This window comes from Palaemon carinicauda, chromosome 1 (assembly GCF_036898095.1).
Source record: "Palaemon carinicauda isolate YSFRI2023 chromosome 1, ASM3689809v2, whole genome shotgun sequence".
Classification (NCBI taxonomy): Eukaryota; Metazoa; Arthropoda; class Malacostraca; order Decapoda; family Palaemonidae; genus Palaemon; species Palaemon carinicauda.
Genome location: NC_090725.1, coordinates 134,370,643 through 134,385,263, shown reverse-complemented (window position 1 = coordinate 134,385,263; position 14,621 = coordinate 134,370,643). Strand labels below are relative to the sequence as shown.

The 14,621-nt window shown below is 49.1% G+C and overlaps 1 protein-coding gene across 1 annotated transcript in view; it reads left to right on the top strand.

Annotated features, from left to right (window-relative positions):
- Nucleotides 1-14,621, top strand: part of LOC137651769 (uncharacterized) — a 314,564-nt gene that overhangs the window by 78,467 nt on the left and 221,476 nt on the right. The window contains exon 2 of the mRNA XM_068384993.1: nt 5,267-5,344. Coding sequence (XP_068241094.1) covers nt 5,267-5,344 — 78 coding nt within the window. The remainder of the gene's footprint in view (nt 1-5,266; nt 5,345-14,621) is intronic.

The window sequence follows — 14,621 nt, the reverse complement described above, 5'->3', positions numbered from 1 at the left end:
CCCGAAAATACTGTAGTCTCCCTCCTACCGGCGACACTTCACTTTGACTGCTGCCCTGCAGTCTTGCCTCCCTGGCCGCGACCACCTCTGAATCCTCTTCCCCTAGAGGGGCGTCTCGCCGAGCCTCTGGCTGCACCTCTGGGCTTTGCTCGAAACGTGGTCGATTGCCCTTCGAACACTGGATTGAATGCCGGGGATGCTGATAACACGGCCTGGGGTACCCATTGGAAGGTGGTCGGGGTCTGGGCTACCAATTGTGGCACCGGAGGCAAAGCTGGCTGCTGCTGCTGCTGACGTTACGGTCTGAAAGGTTTGGCTGGGCGGGAAGAAAACCTTGATTTCTTCGCCTTTCCTTTCGGCTGGGGGCCTTCATCAGGGGAAGACTTCCTCTTAAGGGACAGGCCCCACTTAAGGAGAAGATTTCGATTCTCAGTGGCTGCCTTGTCCACCACCTCCTTAACCACCTCATTGGGAAAGAGATCTTTACCCCAGATGCTGGATGAGATGAGTTTCTTGGGTTCATGCCTCACTGTGGCCGAGGCGAACACAAACTCCCTGCAGGCCCTCCTTGCTTTGACAAAGCTATAGAGGTCCTTTGTCACCGTGGCCAGATGGATCTTGGCCATTACCATGAACATTTCAGGCATCTTAGGGTCGCTAGCCATTGTCTCCATGTTTGTCTGGAGAGACATCGAGGCTGCCAGACGCTCCTTTGACTCAAGTTCCCTCCGTAGGAGGAATTCAGACAACTTGGGAAGGTTTTCGCCGAACTGTTGACCTGCAATATCGGCGTCCAACTTCCCAACCGAGAAGGTGAGATGTACCTCCTTCCAGTCCTTGTTGTCCAACGGCAAGGCCAAAGACAAGGGCTTGCATTCCTCCAGGGATGGGCATGGTTTGCCAGCTTCTACCGCCTTCAAAACGGCCGCGAACCCTTTCTGCAGAAAGGGGAAGGCCCTAGCCGGAGAAGATACGAAGGAAGGGTGCTTCTTACTCAAAGCAGCAACTTTTGAGTTTGAGAAGCCCCTCTCCTTCAACGCAGACGTTAGTGCAGCTTGAGCCTTGGCGTGATCCAAGATGATCACCTCCTTCGGTTCCGTCTCCTCCTTCGAGGCCGGCTCCTTCTTCAGACGGACATAACAGTCCAGGTAGGCCCCTCTGCTGGGCCAGAATTCCACCTCCTCAAGGGGAACTGAACCCAGCTTCTCCGACATGACGATCTTCCCGACCGTCATCGGCATGTGCTCGGCATATCTCCACGGGTTGGCATCCGAGCACACAGGAAGGTCCTTCACGTCGAGCTTCTTTGGATGCCCACGTGACGCTGTAATCTTCTGCATCTGGAGCTCCATTGCAGCGGCCTTCTGACTATTCTCCCTCTGCATCTGTTGTATCATACCAACGATGGAAGAGAGAGCCTGTCCCAGCTCTGCTGGAAGAGCGGACGAAGTAGAAGGAATAGGTTCAGGGGCCTGAACCGGAACGTCTGAAGGTACGGAAACCTCTTCCTCCACGGCAATCGGATCTTGATCCTCCTCCTCACCCTCTGCGAGGAGGTCCTGTTCCGCACGGTCGGACAAGTCCGACATCTTGTCATCCAGCTGGATGTCCTGCATGGCATCCGCAACATCCTCCTCCACTGGGATCTGGACGAGAGGGATCTCTGGCCGAGGCTGGGGAACAACAGCGTCAGTAGAAGCCTTGGGAAAAAGGTACGCCCTCATCTTCTCATTAGGAAGATAAGGTCCAGTGGTGTTCTTCTGGAAACCCCTTACCCATAAACGGAGCTTCTCCCTCGCTGCGTCCCTTGACTCCGCCGACCTAGGGGATTCAAAAGCCTCAGATAGCAGGTTAGTACACACTGAACATACCTGCGGATCCCAGTAGCGGTGATCATCCTTGGAGGCTGCGCAAGCCGCGTGTCTCCTACACGAGACATGTCCGCAAAAGTTCTTGCTGCGGACATTGCAGAAAACGCTATCACATTTCGGATGCTCCTCCTGTAAAAGAAGAAAATTTCCATGAATATCAAGTGAATTTCAATTCACATGTATATATGAGCATGCACAAAGAATAAGGGAAAGACACATACTTGTGAATCCCACACAATCACCTGTGGAAGCCCACCAGCCATTAAAATCAAATGGTTAGTCTTTGCTAGAATAACCAGAGATCATATTTCCCGAGGGAAATTAGGTGTAGCTCACACCTAAGGTAAGATTTTACCATTCTGGCTAAAGATGAAAAGAATTCTTTTTTTTCATCCCTGTAAGGCAACACCAAGTGATTGCACAAGGCAACACAAGTAAGTTAGAAAAGACAGTGTTGTAACCTACTATATCATGGTCTCCCCTGGTAGAATACACCATACAGGGAAGAACTGATACAGTACATGAGGGTGGTGTGCCGGCCGGCTCTTGCCGGTCAGTACCCCCCCCCCTATTTTCCAAAGGTAGGTCTCAAGTATACAACTTAAAATCACCCATACGGGGGAGAACTCCAGTTCCTATGCCTGAACCGGGCGGCAGTGGTTGCCGGTCCGTAGCTACCCGGGTGGCACCCAGCTGCCGGCCATCACTCTTAGTGGCCGGCCAACCGAGCGATGTAGCAGGCCGGCCGGCAGCGGTGAGCAAACCCTGCCGGCTGGCATCCACACCAGGTAGCGCCCGGCTGCCGGCCGCCACTCATAGCGGCCGGCAGGTGAGCAAGGAGACCGGCCGGCAAAGGCATATAACCACCGCCGACCGACAGCAAGAGAACTAGAGAACACCCCCTACCGACGGCCGGCCCCTAGGCCGGCAGACGGCAAGGACAACACATAAGAAGACAACAGAATGAGTGCCAGGCTAAGAGGCTATGTACCTCCGCGCCCGACACCCGAAAGAGTGCCGAGAGGAAGGGGAGACACTAAGTCAGGCTTCCTAACCACTGCTTACTGAATCTACAGACGGCAGCGGTTGAGGGACCAAGGAAGGACCGGGCAGCACTCAAGGGATAGGGCCTCTGCCGGTCGGCACACTCTGCCGGCCGACAGGGGACCACGTCAGCTCCCCATCCTAACCTAGGCTAGGTACGGATGTGAGACGGCTGACACAAAGGAAAACGGAAAAAACAGAAGGGAAGGACAGAGGGTCCTGTCCAACCTTGCCTTGGTTAAGGATCATCCCCACTAAGAAAGCCCATCTCAGCCAGGGAAAATCCAGGGAGGGAGGCCGGCACTACTGGCTTCCTCCCTAAAACCAAGGCAAGGAAGGAATTGCTAATCCGGAAAGGGAACATATCCCGAACCCGGAACAGCAAAGAGGACAAGTCTGAGGGGTCACCGAGCGAAGGGATCATAACTACAGAAACCCTCCAAGGTGAACCAAGGAGGATAAACCTCCTATGCCCGTGTCAGGCAGCAAGGGAGACTCTGCCCCACGCTAGACCAACACGGACTCAGACTAATACACTGCTGTACTGTCCCTCTCTGAACCAAACCAGTTGGAGCAGGAAGGTACAGTACTACTCCAGCATAGTTATATTTGAAAATTAATTCAAACAAACTACTAGAGTTAAGCCTAAGGCTTAAACAGAGGGAAAGGGTTTGCCCCTTCCCCGAAGAGAAGGGAGCAAACGGGGAAACAGACAATATTTTAATAACCTAAGACAACCTAGCCTAGGCACTAAGAGAATCGATTACCTAAATCACCGAAACTCACTCCAATACTATCTTGGAAAATACTCGAAAAAGGCTTATATGTATAACGTTGCCTAACGCTTTAAACAGTATAAAATCACACTTGGAAGACTAATTATCATGCAGGAAGTACAAGGGCCAACAACTAGGCTACGAAGACTAGTGTCGGTCAGCCTAGGCAAATCCTTCGCCAGGCGCTATACTATAGCATCATAACAGAATTCCTAAATAAGCTAAGCAGCTAATTATTAAAGCGCAGGGGGCTGGGAACGTCGCTCTTGCTAACAAATAAATCCTATTCTAGCGAGCGACAGCGTCCAGGACGCCTCCAGCAGGCAACAGCTCTTGTAACAAAGATAACTCTTTTAATTACTTTAATTTTAATCAAGAGCCTACATTTATACATAAAAGAAATAGTACTCAACTTATCCGAAGCAGAAGAAGTTGGAGAAAGCATAATTAAAGAGTAAATCCGATTTTGGTAGAAACACAGGGAAAAACACCGAGTTGTATAGCTACGCAAAAAGGAATGGATGGCGCGGCGCAGGGCACGCTTACGAAACGGGGAGGAGAGATGCCTTACGAACGGCTCCCCCCTTTTTCTTATCGTTTTCGTTTTCTTGCCATTTGACCCCTACGAAGTGTTAACTCTATTCGGGGTATAGATTGCTATGTGGCGTGTCAAGAATACGTCCGCTGATATTTACGATATCCCTAAGGTCTTTTTTAGGGATACTCGCTCCAGGAGTTAGAATTCTGGGTACCTTAAGGTAAATTCTCTGGGAATATCGCCGTAGTTGTAATATACCCTAGGAAGCTACCTTTAAGGAACTTCCATCAGGACGACATGGCTTGAGCCCAAAAAAGCATTTATGGCATGCGACAGCGGTCTTAAAATGGCTGCCTCCGGGGATGGCAGTGCTCCACTTAACACACCTAAATTATGTCAATTTAATTGTGAGAAGGGAGCTAAAAATTATACACAGGAAAGATTAAATACTCAACTTTCCAGAGGATGAAGATGCTGGAGATTGCATGATAATATTCCTTGAAAATAGTAACAACACCAAGAGAAACATGGGAAAGCACTGTTCTTAAATGCTGCGTTCAAAGGAATGAGGCGCTGTAGTACTACAGGGAGGGGATCCACCGGGTACCTTGATAACGGCTCCCCTTCATTTCTCCACTCTTCCACCTCAAAGAGTAAAATCTGTTCGGGGTGAAGATTGCCATGTGTCGTATAAAAAAATACGTCTCCTGATATTATGCGATATCTTTAAAGTTATATTAAGGATACTCGTGCCAGGAGTTAGAATTCTGGAGACCTATGGTTAATTCTCTGGGAGTATCACTGTAGCCAAATATCCCTTAGAAAGCTGCCTAAAGGAACCTTCCATGAGGACGACATGGCTGAACCCAAAAATAGACTTATGTCGGGTCTCCTTGAACCAATTAATGATGTAGGCCATGGTATTACTGAATATATTTTAGAAAATTTTAGTAAGAATAATGTAGCTAGTTTAGTTGATTTTCTTGTCATTAAAATGTAATATGAATGATTGATGTTTTCTTTTTTCTCTCTTTCAGACAGCCTTCAAACAAATCATTCATTGTGAACGAATTGTATGAAGATGTTCAGAAGCAACATGAAAAGCGGGATGCCTTGTATGTATAACTCACATTTATGGATATTTTAGTGATATTCACATTTTTAGAACTATTTGCTCCTCTGCGAAATACAAACCTTCCACTCTTTACTGTGGAGTTGCATTTCGGCGAAGCTGAAACCAGCCAATAAGCATTTTTAAATATTAAACTTAGCCGGTGAATATATAATAGCTGACGTCTCGGACGGCTCGACAGAAACACAAAAACTCGCGAGCGATTGCCATGAAGGTTGCGGGTGTGCCCACCAGCGCCGACTATCGGCCAGATACCGCATATACATGTAAACAGCCTCAGTTCTTCTCTGTCGGTCTTGTCGACAAGTTGATTCCGTTACTCGCTGTTGACCTGGAGTTTTTCGTCATTCTTGGTGAAGTACTTCTTTTTGGTTTTAAGCTTTCGCAGTGCAGGTGTTTTTATCTTTAATTAAAACTCTTGAACCCTTTTTTGGATAGCGTTTATTGTTGATGACTTTGGATTGTTTTTGGATTTTCTTTGACTTTTCAAAATGGCTGACCCTTCTCCGATTCCTAAATTTCGTAAATGTAATGCTAGGGATTGTAACAAACGTCTTCCAAAGGCCTCTCTCGACCCACATACCGTGTGTTCTAATTGCCGGGGTAAAACCTGCCAATTAGGAGATCGGTGTGATGAGTGCGTGGTACTTTCGGAATTCGACTGGCTAGAGTTTGATAAGTATTCTCGTAAGATTGAGAGAGATAGGGTGAGGAGAAGCTCCTCTAGATCATTAGATTTTTCCTCCTCCCATGCCCCTGAACCTAATCCTTCCCCTGTAGTAGTTGTTCCTGAACCTTCTACTAGCACTCATGAACCATCCATGCGGGATATGTTGCTTGCCATTCAAGCGTTGGGCGAGAGAGTTGAGTCTTTGGCAGCGGACCGTAATCAACTCATGGCGGATGTGAATGTGTTAAAGTGTCAGAGTGCCACATTAGAAAATCGTGGGGATAAAGTGATTAGTGCGCAAAGTGTTTTTAGTGTTGCGACCGAGGGTTCGTCTGTTCGTGCTTGTCGTTCTCCTAGTCCGAGACCTCTTTCAAGCTCCCATGCACCAGGGAGAAGTAATGTCGTAGGACTTATGGGGACGAGAGGCTCTAACCAACGAACAGACGTTCCCTCTATGGTTTCGGGCGTGTCTCGTCAAGACCTCCCCTACCATAAGATGAGCGAGGCTGTTTTCTCCTCGTCATCCGAAGGCTTCTCGCGAAAGAAACCTTGGAGCAAAGTTTCTAGACCCTTAAAGCGGAAGTCAGTCCCTTCAGGACAGGTCCAGCGTCCTGGCTGTAGCCATTGGGACAGCTCTGACCCTGTGCAGTCATCGGAAGACTGCTCGCCGCTTAAACGAAAGCGTAACACGGGCTCCGAGAGTCTCGGTAAAGGCAATGTTTTGCCGTCACAGACGTTACCATCGTCTCGGCCCGTACCGACTCCCGTTGATCCTAAATGGGTTGTCCTGCAGGATATGCAGAATAAGCTTGCCTCCCTTATGGAGGAGTATACCGTTGAGCAGGTTCACGATGATCCTCGCCGTTACGCTAATCGAGATCCTGGCCGTCAGCCACACAAACGAGCCTTTACTCGTCCTGTTGACGTTACAAAGTCACGTCAGTCACGTGACTTGGAGCCTCACTCGATGCAGTCCCGTGTTGACTTTCAGCCGCTTGTTGACGTTCAGCCGCTGCCGCATGCTCGTGTTGACGTTCAGGACGTTCGCCAATCAGCTCAGTTGCCTTGTTTTGACGTTGAGCGTCAAGCACCGCAGTCAAGGGTTGTTTTAACTGCTCAATCTAGGCAGTCAAGGCAGTCTCGACTTGACGTCGAGCGTCCTCCCGCTCCTGATGTTGTTGCTGGTCAGTCCTTTAAGCAGTTACATGACGTAGCGTCCTTGACTGCTACTGATGCTCCTTTGCGTGTGGACTTTGCTTGTCAAGCATTGCCACCACGGCAGGTCTCTCCCTTGCTTGAGACTCATCAATTGTCGGACGAGGTTCCTTCAGATGAGGATGTTGCTGATCCTCCGCCTACTGATAATCCTTTGGATGTTTTATCAGACGTAGAAGAGCCTAAGGCTGCGCAACCTTCTATGGATTTTAAGAAAATCATGATGATTTTTAAGGATCTTTTCCCAGATCATTTTGTTACTGCTGCTCCTCGTTCGCCTCCGTCTGAGTTTGCACTAGGCTTAGCTGCTGCCAAGCCTTCCTTTACTAAGCTAGTGCTCTCTCGCTCTTCTAAGAGGGCTTTACGTCTACTAGGCGACTGGTTGGTTACCAGGAGGAGTTTGGGGAAGACGGCCTTTGCCTTCCCACCTTTTAAGCTAGCTTCTAGAGCGAGCGTCTGGTATGACACGGGAGAAGTTCTCGGCTTGGGAGTCCCTGCCTCTGCCCATGGTGACTTCTCAAGCCTCGTAGACTCTCCCCGTCGCCTGGCCATGAGACGCTCTAAAATTTGTTGGTCCTCCTCGGACCTTGACCATCTCCTTAAAGGAGTTTACAGGGCCTTCGAAGTTTTTAACTTTTTAGATTGGTCTCTAGGAGCATTAAGCAGGAAGATCTCGTCTGCCGACCAGGATGTTTCCTTGCTTATTATGTCTTGTATGGACAAAGCTATCCGCGATGGCTCCAATGAGCTTGCCTCCACCTTTACGTCTGGAGTCCTGAAGAAGAGGGAAACCCTTTGCTCTTTCCTTTCAGCAGGAGTTACTCCCTGTCAGAGATCGGAGCTTCTCTTTGCTCCCTTATCGGCTGCCTTGTTTCCTCAACAGCTGATCAAGGACATTGCTGCTTCGCTTGTACAGAAGGATACACATGACCTGATTGCTTCTTCTGCTCGCAAGGGAGCTCCTTCTTCATCCTTTGTTGTGAGACCCAGAATCGATACTCCTGCGTCTAGGTTTATCCCGCCCTTTCGTGGCAGAGCTCCCAGCAGGGGAGGCTCTCGTGCCGACGGAAAGAGAGGCAAGAGGAGAGGATCCAAGTCCTCCCGTGGCAGAGTCTGACTGCCCACGTCCTCAGACAGCGGTAGGGGCCAGACTGTACAACTTCTGGCAGGCCTGGGAGAAGAGGGGTGCAGACCAAGAGTCTGTGTTGTTGCTCAAGGAGGGGTACAAAATACCTTTTGTACGCAGACCTCCTCTAGTAACAGTTCCTCTAGACCTCTCTCCCAGGTATCGAGAGTAGTCAAAGAGACAAGCTCTACATCACCAGGTGTCTCTGTTGCCAGAGAAGGGAGCGGTGGTGAAAGTCTCGGACCTTCAATCACCGGGATTTTACAACCGTCTCTTCCTAGTCCCAAAGCATACGGGAGGTTGGAGGCCAGTGCTGGACGTCAGTGCGCTCAACGTTTTTGTTACGAAAACAAAATTTACGATGGAGACCACGAAGTCCGTCCTAGCAGCGGTCAGAGAGGGAGACTGGATGGTCTCTCTCGACCTGCAGGATGCGTACTTCCACATTCCTATACACCCGGATTCTCAACCGTATCTGAGGTTTGTTTACAGGAAGGTGGTGTACCAGTTTCGAGCACTGTGCTTCGGCCTCAGCCCTGCTCCTCTCGTGTTTACGAGGCTCATGAGGAATGTGGCAAAGTTCCTTCATTTATCGGGAATTCGAGCCTCCCTGTACTTGGACGACTGGCTTCTCAGAGCATTGTCCCGTCATCGCTGTCTGCAGGACCTTCAGTGGACGTTGGGTCTGGCAAAGAAGTTGGGACTGTTGGTAAACTTAGAAAAGTCTCAACTGATTCCATCCCAGACGATTCTCTATTTGGGGATGGAGATTCGCAGTCTAGTTTTTCGGGCTTTTCCGTCTGCCACCCGAATAGAGCAAGCCCTGCTCAAAGTCCGACTCATGCTGAAAAAAGACCGTTGTTCAGTAAGAAGTTGGATGAGCCTCGTAGGGACTCTGTCATCCCTGGAGCAGTTTGTCTCGCTAGGGAGACTTCACCTTCGCCCTCTCCAGTTCCATCTAGACTCACACTGGAACAAGAGCAAGACTTTAGAAGCTGTATCAATCCCGGTCTCCGAGCCAGTAAAAGCATGCCTGAACTGGTGGGACAGCAACATAAGTCTGAGAGAGGGTCTGTCCCTGGCAGTCAAGAACCCAAACCACGTGTTGTTCTCAGACGCGTCGGATTTGGGTTGGGGAGCGACTCTGGACGGTCGGGAATGTTCGGGTCTTTGGACGTCGGTTCAGAAGAGCATGCACATCAACGGCAAGGAACTATTAGCGGTTCACTTGGCCTTGATGAGTTTCGAGAGCATTCTTCGAAACAAAGTGGTAGAGGTCAATTCAGACAACACCACAGCTTTGGCGTACATCTCCAAGCAAGGAGGCACTCACTCCCACACACTGTTCGTCATCGCAAGGGACCTCCTCATCTGGTCAAAAAATCGAGGCATCTCCCTGTTGACAAGATTCATCCAGGGGGACTTGAACGTCTTGGCAGACTGTCTCAGTCGGAGAGGTCAGGTGATCCCCACGGAATGGACCCTCCACAAGGACGTGTGCAAGAGTCTTTGGGTGACTTGGGGTCAACCCTCCATAGACCTCTTTGCCACCTCGTTGACCAAAAGGCTCCCGACCTATTGCTCGCCAGTCCCAGATCCAGAGGCGACCCACATAGATGCTTTTCTACTGGACTGGTCTCACCTGGACGCGTACGCATTCCCACCGTTCAAGATAGTCAACAAGGTACTGCAGAAGTTCGCCTCTCACGAAGGGACAAGGTTGACGTTGGTTGCTCCCCTCTGGCCCGCGAGAGAGTGGTTCACAGAGGTACTTCAATGGCTGGTAGACGTTCCAAGGAGTCTTCCTCTAAGGATAGATCTCTTACGGCAGCCCCACGTAAGGGATCTTCATCAAAGCCTCCCCGCGCTTCGTCTGACTGCCTTCAGACTATCGAAAGACTCTCAAGAGCTCGAGGCTTTTCGAAGGAGGCAGCCAGAGCGATTGCGAGAGCTAGGAGAGCTTCTACCATTAAAGTATACCAGTCGAAGTGGGAAGTCTTTAGAGACTGGTGCAAGTCAGCATCTATTTCCTCTTCCAGTACCTCTTTAGCCCAAATCGCAGACTTTCTCCTACATCTGAGAAATGTTCGCTCCCTCTCAGCGCCCACTATTAAGGGCTACAGGAGCATGTTGGCGTCTGTATTCAGACATAGAGGCTTGGATCTTTCCAATAATAAAGATCTCCAAGATCTCCTTAAGTCTTTCGAGACCTCTAAGGAGCGTCGTATGGCAACTCCTGGATGGAACTTAGACGTGGTCCTAAGGTTCCTAATGTCCGACAGGTTTGAGCCATTACATTCAGCCTCCCTGAAGGATCTCACCCTCAAGACGCTTTTCTTAGTGTGCTTGGCTTCGGCTAAAAGGGTCAGTGAGATCCATGCCTTCAGTAGGAACATCGGCTTTTCCACAGATAAAGCCACATGTTCACTTCAGCTTGGTTTCTTGGCCAAAAATGAACTGCCTTCTCGTCCTTGGCCTAAGTCATTTGATATACCTTGCCTGTCAGAGATCGTAGGCAACGAGCTTGAAAGAGTACTGTGTCCAGTTAGAGCTCTTAAGTTTTATTTAGCTTGTACCAAATCCTTACGAGGTGGATCTGAGGCCTTGTGGTGCTCAGTTAAGAAGCCATCATTGCCTATGTCAAAGAATGCTTTGTCGTATTTTATTAGATTTTTAATCCGAGAGGCTCATTCTCACTTGAATGAAAAAGACCGTTGCTTGCTTAAGGTTAAGACGCACGAAGTAAGAGCTATAGCAACTTCCGTGGCCTTTAAGCAAAACAGATCTCTGCGAAGTATTATGGACGCGACCTTTTGGAGAAGCAAGTCGGTATTCGCGTCATTTTACTTAAAAGATGTCCAGACTCTTTATGAGGACTGCTACACACTGGGTCCATTCGTTGCAGCGAGTGCAGTAGTGGGTGAGGGTTCTACCACTACATTCCCTTAATTCCAATATCCTTTTAATCTGTCTCTTGAAATGTTTTTAATCTTGTTTTGGGTTGTACGGAAGGCTAAGAAGCCTTTCGCATCCTGGTTGATTTGGCGGGTGGTCAAATGTCATTTCTTGAGAGCGCCCAGATTAAGGGTTTTGATGAGGTCCTGTTGTATGGGTTGTTGCCCTGGATACTTCAGCTCCTGGAAGTCTTTCAGCATCCTGAGAGGATGGCTGGGCTTCGTGAGGAAAGCGGACTAACAAGGCAGAGTAATCGTCAGAGTCAGCTTCCTTACCGGGTACCTATATTTATTTGGGTTTTGTTATGATATAACTGTCAAAAACTCTAAGCATATACGCCATAAACTGTATTAATACTGGTCTCTACCCACCACCATGGGTGTGAATCAGCTATTATATATTCACTGGCTAAGTTTAATATTTAAAAATGATATTTTGATTATAAAATAAATTTTTGAATATACTTACCCGGTGAATATATAAATTATAGGCCCTCCCTTCCTCCCCGATAGAGACCCAGCGGAATGAGAAGAACTGAGGCTGTTTACATTTATATGCGGTATCTGGCCGATAGTCGGCGCTGGTGGGCACACCCGCAACCTTCATGGCGATCGCTCGCGAGTTTTTGTGTTTCTGTCGAGCCGTCCGAGACGTCAGCTATTATATATTCACCGGGTAAGTATATTCAAAAATTTATTTTATGATCAAAATATCATTTTTTTGTCAGGGTGTAACTACCCACTGCTAGTTAGCGGGGAGGAGCGGGGTAGGTTAACTCTCCCGCTTACACCAGATCTAGCGACTAACGGCCACTTTTTATTTTGGTACGGTAGAGGAAAAATGTAGTCTTTCTCTCCCGCCAAACCTTTTGACCTGTTACGGTTAAAAGCAATTGGCCCTATGTTTAATAAAATATCCCTTCGTTTTGAGCTTCCTTCCTTACTCAAGTTCCCCATGCAAGTAAGGAAGTAAGAGGCCTTGGGCCTCTACCTCTGCTGCTCGCCCAACCTTCACTCTACTTTGGCGGGCGGGCATGAACAGTGGCTGTCAAGAACTCCTTGGAGTGGCTTGTCGGGTAACCCTAAGGGGTAAACCCAGAAATGTGGCTTCGGCTACGTTTCAACTTGATCTTAGCTCGTTGACGGGGAGCAAAGAGTACTGCCTAGAGGAGGACCACCAGGTGTAAAGCAACTTTCCCTTCTGAGGGAGAGTAAACCTTCACTAGGTGTTAAGGGACTTTCCCTTCTGAGGGAGAGTGAACCTCCACTAGGTGTTGAGCAACTTTCCCTTCTGAGGGAGAGTTTACCTCCACCAGGTGTTGAGCAAGGTTCCCTTCTGAGGGAGAGTTTACCTCCACCAGGTGTTGAGCAACTTTCCCTTCTGAGGGAGAGTTTACCTCCACCAGGTGTTGAGCAACTTTCCCTTCTGAGTGAGAGTTAACCTCCACCAGGTGTTGAGCAAGGTTCCCTTCTGAGGGAGAGTTTACCTACACCAGGTGTTGAGCAAGGTTCCCTTCTGAGGGAGAGTTTACCTCCACCAGGTGTTGAGCAAGGTTCCCTTCTGAGGGAGAGTTTACCTCCACCAGGTGTTGAGCAACTTTCCCTTCTGAGGGAGAGTTTACCTACACCAGGTGTTGAGCAACTTTCCCTTCTGAGGGAGAGTTTACCTCCACCAGGTGTTGAGCAAGGTTCCCTTCTGAGGGAGAGTTTACCTACACCAGGTGTTGAGCAAGGTTCCCTTCTGAGGGAGAGTTTACCTCCACCAGGTGTTGAGCAAGGTTCCCTTCTGAGGGAGAGTTTACCTCCACCAGGTGTTGAGCAACTTTCCCTTCTGAGGGAGAGTTTACCTCCACCAGGTGTTGAGCAACTTTCCCTTCTGAGGGAGAGTTTACCTCCACCAGGTGTTGAGCAAGGTTCCCTTCTGAGGGAGAGTTTACCTACACCAGGTGTTGAGCAAGGTTCCCTTCTGAGGGAGAGTTTACCTCCACCAGGTGTTGAGCAAGGTTCCCTTCTGAGGGAGAGTTTACCTCCACCAGGTGTTGAGCAACTTTCCCTTCTGAGGGAGAGTTTACCTACACCAGGTGTTGAGCAACTTTCCTTTCTGAGGGAGAGTTTACCTACACCAGGTGTTGAGCAACTTTCCTTTCTGAGGGAGAGTTTACCTACACCAGGTGTTGAGCAACTTTCCTTTCTGAGGGAGAGTTTACCTACACCAGGTGTTGAGCAACTTTCCTTTCTGAGGGAGAGTTTACCTACACCAGGTGTTGAGCAAGGTTCCCTTCTGAGGGAGAGTTTACCTACACCAGGTGTTGAGTAACTTTCCCTTCTGAGGGAGAGTTTACCTCCACCAGGTGTTGAGCAAGGTTCCCTTCTGAGGGAGAGTTTACCTACACCAGGTGTTGAGCAACTTTCCTTTCTGAGGGAGAGTTTACCTACACCAGGTGTTGAGCAACTTTCCCTTCTGAGTGAGAGTTAACCTCCACCAGGTGTTGAGCAACTTTCCCTTCTGAGGGAGAGTTTACCTCCACCAGGTGTTGAGCAACTTTCCTTTCTGAGGGAGAGTTTACCTACACCAGGTGTTGAGCAACTTTCCTTTCTGAGGGAGAGTTTACCTACACCAGGTGTTGAGCAACTTTCCTTTCTGAGGGAGAGTTTACCTACACCAGGTGTTGAGCAACTTTCCTTTCTGAGGGAGAGTTTACCTACACCAGGTGTTGAGCAAGGTTCCCTTCTGAGGGAGAGTTTACCTACACCAGGTGTTGAGCAACTTTCCCTTCTGAGGGAGAGTTTACCTACACCAGGTGTTGAGCAACTTTCCCTTCTGAGTGAGAGTTAACCTCCACCAGGTGTTGAGCAACTTTCCCTTCTGAGGGAGAGTTTACCTCCACCAGGTGTTGAGCAAGGTTCCCTTCTGAGGGAGAGTTTACCTACACCAGGTGTTGAGCAACTTTCCCTTCTGAGGGAGAGTTTACCTCCACCAGGTGTTGAGCAAGGTTCCCTTCTGAGGGAGAGTTTACCTACACCAGGTGTTGAGCAACTTTCCCTTCTGAGGGAGAGTTTACCTCCACCAGGTGTTGAGCAAGGTTCCCTTCTGAGGGAGAGTTTACCTACACCAGGTGTTGAGCAACTTTCCCTTCTGAGAGAGTTAACCTCAACCAGGTGTTGAGCAACTTTCCCTTCTGAGGGAGAGTTTACCTACACCAGGTGTTGAGCAACTTTCCCTTCTGAGTGAGAGTTAACCTCCACCAGGTGTTGAGCAACTTTCCCTTCTGAGGGAGAGTTTACCTCCACCAGG